Source organism: Macaca thibetana, chromosome 12 (assembly GCF_024542745.1).
Source record: "Macaca thibetana thibetana isolate TM-01 chromosome 12, ASM2454274v1, whole genome shotgun sequence".
Lineage (NCBI taxonomy): Eukaryota > Metazoa > Chordata > Mammalia > Primates > Cercopithecidae > Macaca > Macaca thibetana.
Genome location: NC_065589.1, coordinates 51,748,351 through 51,764,096, shown reverse-complemented (window position 1 = coordinate 51,764,096; position 15,746 = coordinate 51,748,351). Strand labels below are relative to the sequence as shown.

Genomic DNA, 15,746 nt, shown 5'->3' with positions numbered 1-15,746 from the left:
AGACAGAACTCTAGTAAAATATGGAAAATCACAACTCAAATACATTTGAAATCTTTCAAAACACTATATTTAAGTAACAGCAAAAATGTTCATAAAAAACCCAAACTTCAAATGAACAAGTAATTGAAGTTCAGTGTAAAAATTCCTTTAATTCCTTCTGGTGTCAGCCCATCCTTTATTCTTTTGCTTTCTCCAGCTCCTCAGATTTCTGTCCTGTGATGTAACCTACCTGTGGGTTCAGTGCAGTTTCAGAGATAGTCATTCGATCCCTCACATATTCATTCATTTACTCATGCCCTCATCCTAAACTTTGCTCATTCACTCAGCATGCATTGAGCTCCTAATATTTACCCAGTATACCCTTAGGTACCAGAGAACTGATGTAGCAGAGACTGCAGAAGGGAGAAAAGTGGACGTGGCTCTATGTAAAAGGAGGGAGTCCAGGCACACAAATGGAATATGGAGAATATGGTGACAAGCAACTCACTGGCATTAGAGAAATGAAATCATAGCTCATGGGCAGCCCAAACAAAAGGGTGGGTAGAATGTTGCAAAGGCTCTTTAAAAGTCCTGTATGAGGCACAAGATTGGTTTAGGGTTTGTTGAGTATGTTGAGTTTAGGGTTTTTAGGAGTATGTTGAGTATGCAGTGATTGGTAGTGAATGGTGAGAAGGGGGCATAGTCACATAAAATAAAGCCAGATGTTTTTCCTCTCCACCTTCCTTTCTATACTACTTCAGGAAGGATCTGATTTACTGCAAGATGCTGACAAGTCCCATGGAGTCATTCTTCCCCTTCAAGGTAATTTTTCCCTTTGAAACAGGAGGATGCAACGGTATGGCAAAGAGGGGTTTTAGGAAAACCTTGAGTAAAGGATCACCTATCAAGATGGTGGGGAATAGGGTGCAGAGGAGGAGGAGGGGGACCTACCAGGTACAAGAGGAAGACAGAGCCTACAACCAGGGGCTAATGTTCTATGCCTCTGGCAATCAGTTTACACAACATGCAAGCGGTGCTGATTCAGAGTTAGAATTTTTTGCTAGGCAATCCCTACTCATCTCCCCTTTTGTCCCAGAGAGCATCTTAGACTTACTATATCATCTATAGGAGTGTCTCAAGGAAAAGTAGAATGTCCACCACTTCTCCATCCTAGTTCACTCTCCTCTGAGTTATATAGTGATGTGGGAATGAGGAAGGAACAACTTTTGATAAGAATGCCTATTTTAAAATTTTACTTTATTATTCTATTTTATTTTTTGAGATGGAGTCTCGCTGTTGTTGTCCAGGCTGGAGTGCAATGGTACAATGTACAATCTCGGCTCACTGCAACCTCTGCCTCCTGGGTTCAAGCGATTCTTGTGCCTCAGCCTCCCAAGTAGCTGGGATTACAGGCATGTGCCAACATGCTCAGCTAATTTTTCTATTTTTAGTAGAGATGGGGTATTGCCATGTTGGCCAGGCTGGTCTTGAACTTCTGACCTCAGGTGATCTGCCATCCTCAGCCTCCTAAAGTGCTGGGATTATAGGCATGAGCCACCATACCTGGCCAAGAGTGCAATTTAAAAAAGGAACCTACCCTCAGCCTTTTGTTTTCAGTTCTTAAATCTTGGTGCAAAATTCACACAAAGAAACTGATTAAGAATGTTAATGGTGTCTTAAAAATGCAAACTGAAGACAAATGCCTTCTCTTTAAAAATGGAGTTCTAATAGTGATATGTGATCAGCAACCCTATCATAGAACCCTAAACTACTCTGTACCATGGCATCGCCACCTCTTGACCCCGTTAGTCTGTGGTTTCAGCTTTCCAGAGGTGACCTAGTGATTAGGCATTTAAAGCTTTAGTTCTTGGAGTTTCAGGCATGATGAGAATCTTTGAAAGTAAGAAGTCAAACTCATTGTTCTCAGCATCATTAGGGAAAACTATAAGTTTTGATTGCTCATGCTAATAGAAAGGATCAAATTCACAGAGAAAGCAACAGTAACACAAAAGTTATGTCTTTAAATTAGGTACACAGTAGGGATATATGGAAAACTGCGGTATTGCGAGTTTTTGCGGAAAGTCCAATAAGCCAGTTACTGGGTAATCTCAGGAGATGAATGTGCCAGTATGTTTCCTGGATAGGATATTCAAAGCCTTCCAGAATCTGTCCCCAATCTGTCGTCTCAATTCTGTCTCCCCCTGCTCCCCACGATTACCAGACAGACCTGGGAAGCCATTACTTCTGTATTCCCATTCTCCTACAACCCTCCTCCCCTCTCCCAATCTCTCCAGTCTTTTCTCAAGTCAACCTTTTCAGCAATTAATTTAATTGTGCCTGATTTTATGATTCCATACTTTCACGTCCTCATCTGCACTGTCATGCTCTTGACAAGCAGGGCTCTCATCTTCACATTTCTGTGGGTATTTCCCAAAGCTCAGAGCTGGGCACACAGCAGATGGTTCAATAAAGAACAGCTGAATGCAAGCCACAATGAGAGAAATTGGCCATGATTATCCAGAGACTTTAGCTCCACAAACACACGAAATCATAGATGTTTTGCCTACCTTAGTTTTACAGTGAACTGAATCAGGGTTTTAAGTACCAACGGCCTCTGAGGGTGGGTTGGCATACATGGCTGTCGCTCAACCACAAATGAGCTAGATGAAAAGGAAATAAAGCGCGTCATTTGAAAACATTGAAAATATTGAGACTGAAAACCACAGAGGAACAGGATGCTATCCACTCATAAAGTCCAAATTTTTTACACTTAGAAGATAGTCAAACCCCCAGTTAAACTCAGATCTTTACAATGACTTTTTATAAATCATTTAACAGTAGTAAATGAATCTTAATTGTTATAATTGAGCCATGAATAAAAGCCCCAGTCCATTTAGTAATTTTTTTTCTTTTGAGAAGGGTCTCCCTCTGTTGCCTGGGCTGAAGTGTGGTGGCACGATCAAAGCTCACTGCAGCCTCAACTTCCTGGGCGCAAGTGATCCTCCTGCCTTGGCCTCTTGAGTATGTAGGACTATAGGCATGTGCCACCATGCCTGGATAATTTATTTTATTTTTTGGAGAGACAGGTGTCTTTTTATGTTTTCCAGGCTGGTCTACAACTCCTGAGCTCAAGCAACCCCTTGCCTCAGCCTCCCAAGGTGCTGGGATTACAGGGTGAGCCACCATGCCTGGCCAAAAATAAATTTCATGACTTTTTTTTGGACTAAATATTAGGATTTCTGGTACATGTTAGTATTTTTTGTTTAGATTAGCTTATAAACATGAAAAAGTCCTCCATCCTTTGTTTCATATGCACATAAGAAAAAACCCTTGAAACTTTTTCTAAAATGTGAAAACTGAGCTGTAGGTGAGTGACATGACTTAGCTTGTGGAAAACTGAGCCAGTTGGTGAGAGAAGTGTTGGTGAATAAATAGTGAAGAGTAGAAATGTGGTTTCTGAAACTTTCTGGGGTTCTATTCACTTCTCCCTGAGGCTTATTGTTGAATACTTCCCTGCCACTCTTCCACCTAAACGCCAAAACCTTAGGCAGGGTGTTCTTACTTCACAGAATGCAGGATGCCGTTGATAGCACTTTACTTACTTCTTGAAAAGGTTGTAGATCAAGAAGGTGACTCTCTCTAGCATGTGAGTTCTTTGCACTGGAATGGGATCACCTTCATACGTCATTTTGGTAGATTGTTCTTCTAGTTTCTCCAATTGCCTTCTGAGTTGGAAAAGACTTTCTGCCAATAGTGTAAAGCTATTGAACAGCAAATGAAAATCAAAGATAGTTTTTCCATTTAATAATAAAAAAGGATTGTAACAATGGGTCATAGTTAATAAATGTTAAATTATTAAGTAATTATTAAATTAATTAAATGAATCACTTAATTTGATTTAGGTTAGTGACACTTCTTTATTTTTATTTTCCTAACCCATTTTTTTTGAATATGCATATGTTAAATATTTTCAGTGTTTTCTCATTTAAACCTTCAATTATATATGTCATTATTTATGAAATTTTATCAACATCTGGAACCAAATCCCTTTTAATTGTTCTTTGTTTAAGCTTATTAAGCATATATATGTTAAAAATGTGGCACGCACTAAAGGGCAAAAAAAAAGCAAATTTAAAGCCATAAAAAACATGCTATGGTTAATGTTTTCTTATGTAAGCATACTGAAAGAAAAACATATGAAACCCATATGAAAAACATATGAAACGATCTTCCCCCACAATATATATTTTTACAAGTCCTAAGTATTAGCCAAAAGTGATCAATGACTCTCTTTAGAGTAAGGTATATTTAGAAATGCTTGCCCCTGATAACTGCTTGGAATTGTATTCATTACGCAGTGATCTCACCTCAGAAATGGAGGTGGCGGTGGGGGCCAGAAGCCTCGGAAAGAGTAAGATTGAAATAGACACGGAAGGGACTTCCAACTACAGGAGACAGAACATCTTATCAGACTTGGAAAGTCCACCTCGCCATACAGCAACTCTTTCTACTTACAGTATTCCACATATAAGACTATGGCAAGAGTGGTTGAATCCCTGCTGATTTTTGGTATGAGCTCCATTATCGGTTAAGATCTTTATTGCTCCCTTTATTGTTGTTTTCACAACAGAGTACAGTGACTTGGAGAATCAAAGTGTCTTCCCAAGGAAAATCAATGTTTTAAAATGAGTCAAACTCCTTACATTTCTTGACAAGTAGGCCTGGCAGGGCAGAGCTTTTAGTGAGGGGGTCCCCAGTTACTACATATTCCATTGTATTGACTTGTTCTCTTGGGAACCAATTTTAGATTTTAACTGAACAGTTTCTTTCTTTTTCATATTTTCCAATTGTTCCTTCAGTCAAATAGTTTTATTTTGCATTTATGACATGGAAAACCCTATGAACATTTTAATCTTCTAGTGCAAAGGGTAGTTATCTACATTTCATTGCATGTGTGCGTACATAGATCCAGAATGCCGGGTTGTATTAACCATTTGTGACTTTTAAAAACTGACACATAAAAATTGTATATATTTGTGGTATTTGTGGTATTGTATATATTTGATGTATGTAAACATTGTTGAATAGTTACATCAAGCTGAATAACATGCATTATTACCTCACATACTTACTTTTCTGTGGTAAGAGCTCTTAAAATCTACTTTCTTAGTAATTTTCAAGTATACAATAAATTGTTATTAACTACAGTCACCATAAGGTACAATGGATCTCTTGAAATTATTCCTCCTAACTGAAATTTTCTATCCTTGACCAACATCTTTGACAAAAGAAATCACTATGTTGAAAACACAAAACTAACATTTAAAAGTTGAGATATCTATTTTCAAGATTTTGAAACTAGTACTTCTTTATTCTGTCCTTAAAGAAAGTATATTGCCGGTTTCAAAATTTATTTGAGTCTTTTAAGATTGATATCTTGCATGTGAAAATTCAGCATTCCATAGATGCTTTCTTTGATTTCCCCATGAGAATGAAAACTAAGAATACTTATACTACTCGTTTTCAACTGTAGATTTCTCAGGTGCTAATAAGCCATCAATAAGCTGAATGAACTGATGTTGCAGTCTAAACCTGCATTCTCTGGCTGAGTGACACTGAAGTTTTGTATTTCCTGTGGTTTTCACTAGAAACTGCAGTCAATTCGTTTTACCAGTTCTGAAGCTGGTCGAGCCCGTTGTGGAGTGGACCCCCGATGCAGGCAATTTGCTGCCGCCGCTTCCAGTCTTGCAGCTCTTCTATGAGCATGTTGTTCATTAACAGGTCCGTCTCATGGATGATTTGGGTCATTTTACTGAGAGCCTCCTAAAAACAAAGGGGACTACTGAAAAGAGTTTCATAAGAAATAAGTCACTTAGAATTCAATTTACAAAACTATTTGACCTGGTAGACAAGGGCTTGGTTAAAATTTTGACCAAATATTTTACTAAATACTAGCTTCTATTTGCCAGGCCTTTTCAAACAATTAAATTATTGACAATAAAAGATGTCATGAGAAAAGAAGAATGGCCACAGTTTAACATTCTCTTCATGTGTTTCAGTATAAATATATTGAATTTGTAACTCCTGTGGCAACGATATTGAATCTCGTAGTCACAAAACTGTATAGTTGCTTATTAAAAGGATATTTATATATTTAATTTATTTTTTAAATAAAGATGGTTATCCATTTATATTAAAATGAGCTGACTAAAATTTGAGCCTTTCTGTGTTAATTTTTATTAGGACTATTTCTGGGTTTTGGAAGGCATAATGGAGAATTATAACTTTCAAAGGTCTAGGGGGTAGAAGATATGAATTTCTGTTCTGGCATTATTGTAAGCTATATGAATGTGAGCAAAGTATTTAATTTTGCTGAAACTTGGTATATTCTCATTTATACAACCAATTGAATGAACTGAATTATCGTCAATGTTCCTTCTCTTTTTAAAATGTTATTCCTTAAGTAGAATAAAATGTCATGCATAAAAATACATAGCATAGATTTATTATGCATAAAAACATTAACTTTTTCTTGAATTAACTACTTGCATACTTAAAATCTGATATATAACTAAGTTTATAATTAATTTAGGGTAAAAATAAATGTTGTACTTGTTTGTGCTCACACAAATTCCTGCACAAAAAATTGAGCCGAACTTTTAGAAATGAACTACTGATTTATTAGTGACTGGTTAAATTTCAATTGCATTTATTTTTCAAGATAGGTAGAAAAGTGAAATAGAGATGTTTCCCCTCCTTAAAAATATTTAATTAAACCAGAAAAAAAGTTCTTGCTCTCCTTGGAAGAAGTTACATTGAATATGTTCAGTTGCCAATGAACTATTTTGAAATCTAGGAAATTGCTTAATACTACGTCATTTCTCAGAGTAGAAACTAGAATATTTTTTTTTCCAGTAAGATTTTAGCAGTCATCAAATGCTATTTTAATTATATATGTGCAGTGGAACCCATCTCAGCATATTAAGTACTTAAACTAAAACAGCCATGTCTGAAATAATGACAAATAAAAATCATGTAAAAGTTCCACTCTGAAATTAATGTTAGCTATAGTAAATGTATCACATAAGCAAGATAAATAGTCTCTAAAGAGGTCCAGCATTGTAAACTCATGAAGAGAAGCATGGCAAATAGCATGGGACTGTTCCTAGAAACCTTGCCGTTTTTTCATTCAGTAAATGGAACTGATAAATCTGACAGCTTGATTCTTTTCAGTTAGTCTAAGTTTAGAAAAAAGGAGAAAAATAGTCAAAAGCCCAAATTAAAATTTTTCACTAACCTTTCTCTTGAAATCGAGGCTGTTAAGCATTTCCTGCAGTGTCAAAACTTCCTGATTCATCATGGCGCTATTCTTGTCACTCTGATCTGCAAAGGTAAAGAGATCAGATTTAGAGTCCTCGCCAAGTCAAAGCTCTCTATTCCTGAAAGTCAAGTCAGCCTCAATCCACCACCCTAAAACAGCCCTGCCCCAGAGAACTTACGTGATAAGAGACTAATTGGGTTCACTAGAGGTGAGCTTGGAAGTCTCTGTCTGCTCATTTTGCCAGAAAGAATTACATCCAAGCATGAAAAAAAGGACCTCTTTATTTTACAGACCTTCAGGAAAGACCATTCTGCACTTGGTGTCCGGTTTGGTTTTGTTTTGTTTTGGTGGTGGTGGACAGAGGAGATAAAGTTGCTGTAATGGATTCCTTACTGGATACCTCCACATTAATTATATACTTGGTTATTTGGTAAAAGTAAGGAAGGCGGGGATTACCCTTTGTGCCCCTGATTAAATCATATTTGACTCTCTGGTGCCTTCACCTACCCCTCCCTGCTCTGCTTCATATGCAGGTTTTATGAGAAACTGCCTCATAGAGTTACAGTCTTATCTACCTAGTCTCATGAACTAATAAAAGACTAAGTTATTTACTTTCTCCCACCTTTTTTTCTTTTTTTCCCCAAAATGCTCTAGCTTCATTGTAAAACTAGCAGTGGGCCAGAGTTGTAACTTAGAAAAATATCTGACTGAAAAAAAAGATTTATCCTTTTTTACATGGGGATACATACAATAAATAAACATTATATTATTTAATTTGAACATTAAACTTTATTGACATAGTGATGGGGCTCAGAAAATGACACCCCAAAATAATGGAACGAAAGCAGCAGCCTCAAGGTCTCTCTCAATCCTCTGTCTCTCCACAGCACACATGAAGTGCTCGGAAGCTCCCTGATCTACCTAGAAAATGGACCCCTAAGAGGAACACAATTGCCTTCGATCCCTTCCCTGAAATTTCATTAATCAGATAAACTTAAAATTCATAAAACAGAGGATAAGTCTGAAAATTAAACACCACACCTAGAGCTCAAACTTTGTCCCAAACTATTGTTTGTTCTCAGGTTCCAGTCAATTCTTCAAGAGTATTATTTACTAACCACTGTCTGAGCATTGGATCCATTCATTAACTTTAAAAATCATTTGCTTCTACATTTCCAACCTCCCTTTCCCTTATGAAGAAGGGCATATCAACATCTGTACCCCACTGGATTACTGGGTAACCATTCTCCTGCTATTCTCCCATGCTGTGCATGTTAAATTAATTTGCATGCCTTTTTCTCCTATTGATCTACATTTTATTAGTGCATATTCAATGAACCTTCAGAGGGTGAAGGGGGAAGGTTCCCTTTTTGCTCCTACAATGGCAAATGACTGTTTATACCAACCATTCATGTTCATGAAAAATGGGGACTGAGAATGCTGATTTGACTTGTGTAATTGTGAAAAAGAGGTCCCAGAACAACACTGGGGCAAATTTCTCTACAAAACAGGACTAATCTCTAGGAACTCATTTCTGGTTGTAATGATTCACAAATTTACTAACTCCTAGATCCCATACATAGCAAAATCTTGCTTATGTAGCATTTTGGCAACTGAAAACTTCTTTAGCTAACCTTTCCCATCTTCACCAAGGATATAATAACTTGTTTCCCTTGTATTTTTCTTTTCACTTATAACAGGATGGGACAAACAAAATAAATATTTGTGGATTTAGGTGATAAAAATAATAATTTTAATTCATAATGTACATGAAGCACTGAAAAAGTGACTCAAATCATAATAAATTAAGTTCAAAATAACCTAATTTTTAAAATTAGTAGTTTGCATATAAAATTTGGAATAAGGCTGCCTTCAATGAACATCACTTGATTACATTTATAGTTGTTCTAAACCCTTTTAGGGTCATGAACTCCCCCTTTGATAATGAAACCCAAGTTTGTGCCATTTCTTCTGAATGGAAAAGTTGTATGTACAAATAATTGTGAACATTTTGAATAATATTTCCTGGAAGTCAAGGCATCTTAAGCATATCAGGAGAAGAACCCAAAACACCTCATCTTCACGTATGAAAAGTTATGCTTGACCACAATCATTCATATTTCCTTCAAGATACATTTTAGGCCAACATTTTAATAGTCAAAGATGATTCTGTAAATGGAAAGTTTCTTTCTGATTTATTTTTTTGAATTATTTTGAAATAATTTTAGAGCTACAAAAAAGTTGCACAAATAGCACAGAGTTGTCATATATCCTTCACCTAGTTTCTTCTATTCTCTTACATAAACATAGTAAGCACAATGATCAAAACAAGTAAATTAGCATCAGCACAATTCCATCAACTAAACTAGACCTAGAATCTTGCCAATTGTTCCATTAATTGCAACATACTTTAAACTATTTTTCTATTATTATTTGTAAATCTTAGGTCTTGTAAATATTCTCTTCCCCTTCATTTTAAGAAAACACCTAGTTGTAAACAATTTCAGTGTTAAACCACAGAAAAAATAGTAAAATAAATTGCAGTGACCTTACATTTTGACATTTATGCAATTATTAAAATTATGTTTTTGGAGACTTTTTGACACGATAAAATACTTAAAATGTTAAATGCAGTACACAAAATTATATACAATATGATTTCATTTTTTGAAAATAAATACATAGATGTGTATGTATGTGAACATACAGAGAAAACGCTGGAAGGAAATATATTCTGACAGTATTTATCTGTGGATAGTGAGATTTCATCAGATTTTTTTAATGCTTTTGCCTATATTTTATGCTTTCTTCTGTGAAACACATTTCTATTTTATAATCTTAGAAAATTATATTATTAAAATACTACTTGTAATTTTCTGATCATGTTAGGCAATTATTATTACTTTTGTTTCTGTGATAATTATATTTTAATTCTATAGGAGAAGGTTTTTATCTTTTAGAGACCTATGCTGAAGTAGGGGTAATTCCTCATGCAGTGTGAAATTTATGTTGCATTGATTGGTAATTTACTTGGAATTAGTTGGATATGCATGGATACACATACACACACACACTTAAACACTCACACACACACATATTTATATGCAGAGAGAAAGAAGCAGCAAAACAAGAAAATACTCCCTGTATTTCCCTCGGCTCATCTAAGGAAGTAGATCAAATTTTTCAACTCTGTCAGTGAAAAAACTCTACTCAAGATGCCTTTTTGTCTCTAGGCATAATTACAGAAAAAACAAAAACTTACCCATTGTCTGAATTGTTTTATACCTGTAGTCAAATTCGTCTTGCAGGTCTTCTAAGTATTTAGTATCTTGTTCTGTCATCTTTTCACAAAAGAAAACATACTCACTCTGCTGTTACAATTAAGCACGTCAATCAAACAACATCATAAGTATTTTAAAAAACTGCTTGGTGCTTCCAGTCTCCAACAGCAACCAAAAACCATAATGAACCCACGCTTCTAAAGAGCTAATTCATATGAAAGTTGGATAATGCTGGAAGAACCAGCTTGAACTTGCCCTTCCAGCTATTCTCTCTTTCTATTTGCCTGGAAGTCTTTCAGCCACTACTTGCTCATTTCTTAATTACTTCCAAATGATGCTATGCATATAATCTTTTTTTAATTGGAGAATATGAATATTTTTGCCCTTTTTAGAACTCGTGGGTATTTCATGTAACTCTGTACTAATGTATCAATGATCACTTTTTGCTGAAATCTTCATTTAAATATGCTGTAGTTTATGACAATTCAGCTTAAATATTTTTTCTTTCTATTTCCTGAAATACGCCTATGCTTCTACTGTGTCTCCTGTTATTCTGTCTTTAAGATTTTTACTTTACTTTTCCCCAAACCTGGTGATGTTTTCCTGCTCAGATATAATAGTAAATGTCAAGATCTGCGCTAAAGGCTTTTTATATATTATCTCCTTCAGTCCTCACAACACCCATGAAGTAGGTTATCCTCACTTTTATAGAGGAAGAAGCAGAGGCCACGAGATGTGAAGTAACGCACTTGTCCAAGGTCACTCAGGTGCTCAGTGAGAAGTTTGTGGGAAGTCCAGCAGTCTAACCCTGACCCCACCCTTAACCAAAGATAGACCCACTGCGCTTCCTAGATTCAGACTACTGTACTTCCTTTTGTTCTTAGAAAAGTCAAACTTTCTACTGCCTGCTTATTCCAAGAAGTCTTCTCTAAGGAAACATATATCTACAACAACAATGCATTCATCACAAATTTTAAATTTCACTCAGAGTTAAATTTAATCCAAATTTTAAATTATTGGTTACAAAAAGTATAGAATTTGGAGGAAGAGAGTCTGAATTTGTGTCCCAGCTCTATGACTTTTTAGTTGCATGGACTTGGGCAAATGTCTTTGCATTTTAGCTTCTTCGCCTGTAAAAAGGGGTGCGGGGGTGGGAGGAAGAAGGATAACAGTATCTACCTCAAGGAGTTGTTATAAGGATTACATTAGTTTGACTGCTTAAAACAGTGCCTAGTACCAAATATATGCTTCATAAGCAGTAGCTATTATTACTCTTCTAATCCCTGTTATCTCATTCTCTTAATGACATTCTCCATATTTATAAACCTTAGAAAAGAAACAAAGTAGTAGCTATTGACTACATGATATACTATCTACCCACCCATAGTAATAACAGCTACCAATTTTGTGCAACCTGTGCTGTGCCTATACCTTACATAGATTATCCTTTCAGCAACCTGCAAAGTAAACTATTTCCATTTTTCATGTGAGGAAACTGAGGCCCAAAGTCATACAATAATACATACTCAAGCTAGAATTCAAATCTAGTCTAGTTTAGCTTCAGTCTTTACTCTTTCCTTCCACTATACCCCAATACCACTTGCGGCATTTCGCTTTGATGCTAAGTTTCTGCGGAACAAAGTCCCACGGAAGGCTCTGAGCTACTGAACTCATGGAACCTACATGCACGAGAAAATGTACCAAAATAAAATATGATAGCTTTAAAGCAGAGATATACTGTGGTTCCATCTTTTGATCTCAAAATTAATTAAAAGCCAAAAGAAGGCAGTATCTTGCAGAATCTTCTAATGAAAAGTGTATGAAACCAATGCCAGATCTCTGAAAAGTCAATGCTCTGGTAAGTAATTAAGGGTCTTCTAGAGTATATTGTCATCAGTAATTGCAAAAGGTGAAAATACCCAGCAACAACCTTCAAAAGCTCTCTGAATGATCTGAGAGCTACATTCCAAACATTCCACAGAGAAACCGAGGTTACGGCATAAGTGGGGGAATTACATTGATTGGAAAGCATTGCTTTGCCTAAAAGTCAGACCAGGCTTCCTGGAATCAGCACCTGGGACAGGGATTAGGTACAAGGGATTTGTTGAAGGAGTCCTCTTGGCAGAAAGGACGTACAAGAGAGGGAAAGGGAAGGGGATGGAGCTAAGTGAGCATGTGGTCATCACTTAGGTCTAACTTTGGTTTGAGAAACCCAGGAGCATAACCTGCACCACAGGTTAACCCCAACTTGAGGAAAGGGGTCTGGCCTCTCTCCCCACAACCCCGTGCCACTCAGTCATTGTCTGAAGGCAGCCAAAGTCTTCCTGTAGAGCCAATTCTCCATCGAAGCCATTAGCTGTCAATACTCATAGCAGCTGGGAATCCATGTACAGGCCTGGTAAAGATCTGCTCGGGGCTCCAAAAAATGTGGTCCTCTGCTGCATCCTGCTCCTCAGGATTTTAAAAGGAATTTGTGCTGGATGCAAAATCCATCTGTGCACTTTATTAATGTGCTTAAGTATTCTTACTACAGTAAAATAATAATCTCCTGCCTTTACACACTTGCAGAGTGAGTAGAGCCCTTGGTTTTGACACTACAATGTGCCAAGGTATTTTGTCCTAGGTCTGTCTGATTCCTTCTCACAACAGTGTAAGCCCAGACTTTTGCATTCATGTTTTACTTGTTATGGAGGATCACTAAATCAGAAGTCTGAAAATAAATTTAAACCCTCTTCCTACTATTCAGATAATATATGGGACAGTTGATCTTTAAATATTTATAGTTTATTTATTTTGATGGAATTATTATTTTTATAAATGGCAAGGAAATGAATGCTATGTAAGTTTTGGAAAGGAAATTAACATCCTATTTTATATACAACATGGCAGAAAGTCTTATTCAAGACATCTTCACTAGATCAATAAAACTGATAAATCTTTAGATAGACTGATTATGGAAAAAAGAGAAAAATTTATCAATATTAAATGAGAGATGTGACATTACTACAGATTCTACAGATATTCAAATGAAAATAAACATTATGAACAACTTTATGCCAATAAAACAACTTAGATCAAATGGACACGTTTCTTTAAAAACACGAATTACCAAAGCTCATTCAAGAAGAAATAGATAACCTGAATAGCCCCATATCAAAGAAGTTCAAGTTGAAGTTAAAATGTCTCCCATAAAGAAATATTCTCATATAAACATAGTATGTGAGAGATATTTATCTTATTAACAAATTGCCCTATGATTTCTGTATACACTAACTTTGGGCACATGGGAGAATGGTGCATAGTTATATGGGGACAGCAGCTAGCCTTTCTAGGTATCTGTATAAGATCACTTACCTGCACACTGTTTTTAATGGCAGCCACTTTGTGCTCCACATTCCTCTGTCTTTCTGAAACTGAAGAACTTTGTAAGGATTTCTCCAGAGGCCCCTGGAAAAAGAATGTCCTGAAATTTCACTGGTTTTGAAAAGGTTTATGACGAATGCAATACATACAGCATACAATTCGAACTGAGATCTGGATCAATGTGATATGGATGCTCTATAGTCATTAAAAAAAGCTGAGATCATGCCACTGCACTCCAGCCTGGGTGACAAAGTGAGACTTCCTCTTAAATAAAGAAACAAACAAATGAACCCACCATATATAATTATAAATATATATATATGTGTCCGGAGCTGCGTGGCCCGGCCATAGCGATTATAACTGACGACTGACGCCTGAGCTCTATACATTTCCACTTTATGCCTCCTCCCTAGATTTACTTTCTTCCCTGTTCTGCTGTCTCATACGCCAGTACAAAATGGCGCTCTTCCTGGTTCTTCATCACCCATTTTCCCGCGCCCGGGAAAATGATCAACTTACAGCGCAGGCGCCATCCCGCGCCCGGGAAAATTACCAACCGACGGCGCAGGCGCAACATGACGTCCGACCGAAGAAACCGAGGCCTACCTGGCCATGCCCACCGCAGGGCCACCATCATCGCCCTGGCCCAACCTCCGCCCCTGCCGGTCTATATAAGGCATTACACTGCCACCAATAAACGAGACTTGATCAGGATACTGTCTTGTCTCCATTTCTCGTGTCTCTTGTCCCCCCGAGTTCCCACTCCCTCTTCTAGGGCCTACATTGACGATCCCGCGGGACGGGACATATATGAGATCTGTATTGCTTGAACATGTATATGCATGTATGTATAAATGCATTTGCAAATACATGGACAGATGTATAGATATGTAAACTCAAGTACATGTGACTGGAAGAATATATACACCAAAATCTTACCAATGTGTTCTCTCTGAATAGTGAAATTACAGATAATTTGATGATTTAAAAAATTCTGTCTCTAAGTCTCTATAACATCTATATAACTTTTGAAATTGTATAAAACCAATACATGTAATTTTTAAAATGGTATAATGAAACTGCATTAAATTGGGCCTAAATTTAGAATTGAGGATGTTGGATCTGCTGGGATGAGATTTGTTTTTACTCTAGAACAAAGGGAGTTTATGAAAGAAAACATAAAAATGTTAGTCTGGTTAAGCAAAAAGACAGTTTCTCCAAGCAGAACCTCTTAGGTACTCTAATAATCTGATACTAGGTGTGTTCTTTAGATAAAAAGTTCTATAAATATTAGAGGTGAGAGTTAGAGATGTAAGCAGCCCCTTCATCTTAAGTTGGGTGGGGAGCCATGGTTAGAAAGGTTGATAACTAAAATCCGCAGCAAATTCAGTGCAGAAACCTCAAGTAGAACCCATATCCTTGACTCTTGATCAGAAGTTCTTCAATTATACCACACTCTTCCAATTGGTAAAGGCTTTCTAAAATTCTCTTTGTCTCATCAGCCCCCATTATTTGTCTACCTAGTTGAAATCGAATAACCAGTACTTCTTTTGTGGTAGTATGTGGTACTGGCAAATTATTTTCAGAGTGACTTTGATGAGCATATACTCAAACAAACATTTTGACTGATATCTTACATTTGAAGAGAACATGCTCTCACACACACACGTGCACAGACGAATAACTAGAGATAAGAAGGGTTCAGAAAAGGAGAGCTGAGAACACATGTGAGAATACCATATATTTGTAAAAGTATCTTAATTTTTACCCCAAAGACACTGAATCAAACTATATGTACTTTA

At 36.6% G+C, this 15,746-nt stretch overlaps 1 protein-coding gene across 5 annotated transcripts in view; it reads right to left on the bottom strand.

The window, feature by feature from the left end:
- STAT4 (signal transducer and activator of transcription 4) overlaps nucleotides 1-15,746 on the bottom strand; it is a 151,560-nt gene that overhangs the window by 29,101 nt on the left and 106,713 nt on the right. For 4 of the 5 annotated variants that reach the window (XM_050751698.1, XM_050751702.1, XM_050751701.1 and 1 more), the window contains 6 exons: nucleotides 13,936-14,028; nucleotides 10,563-10,641; nucleotides 7,277-7,362; nucleotides 5,651-5,802; nucleotides 3,582-3,740; nucleotides 2,547-2,639 (listed from right to left, as the gene is read on the bottom strand). In XM_050751698.1, the coding sequence (XP_050607655.1) occupies nucleotides 2,547-2,639; nucleotides 3,582-3,740; nucleotides 5,651-5,802; nucleotides 7,277-7,362; nucleotides 10,563-10,641; nucleotides 13,936-14,028 (662 nt within the window). Of the gene's footprint in view, nucleotides 1-2,546; nucleotides 2,640-3,581; nucleotides 3,741-5,650; nucleotides 5,803-7,276; nucleotides 7,363-10,562; nucleotides 10,642-13,935; nucleotides 14,029-14,239; nucleotides 14,751-15,746 lie in introns of those variants that run through there. The other variant, XM_050751703.1, reaches the window with a different exon arrangement.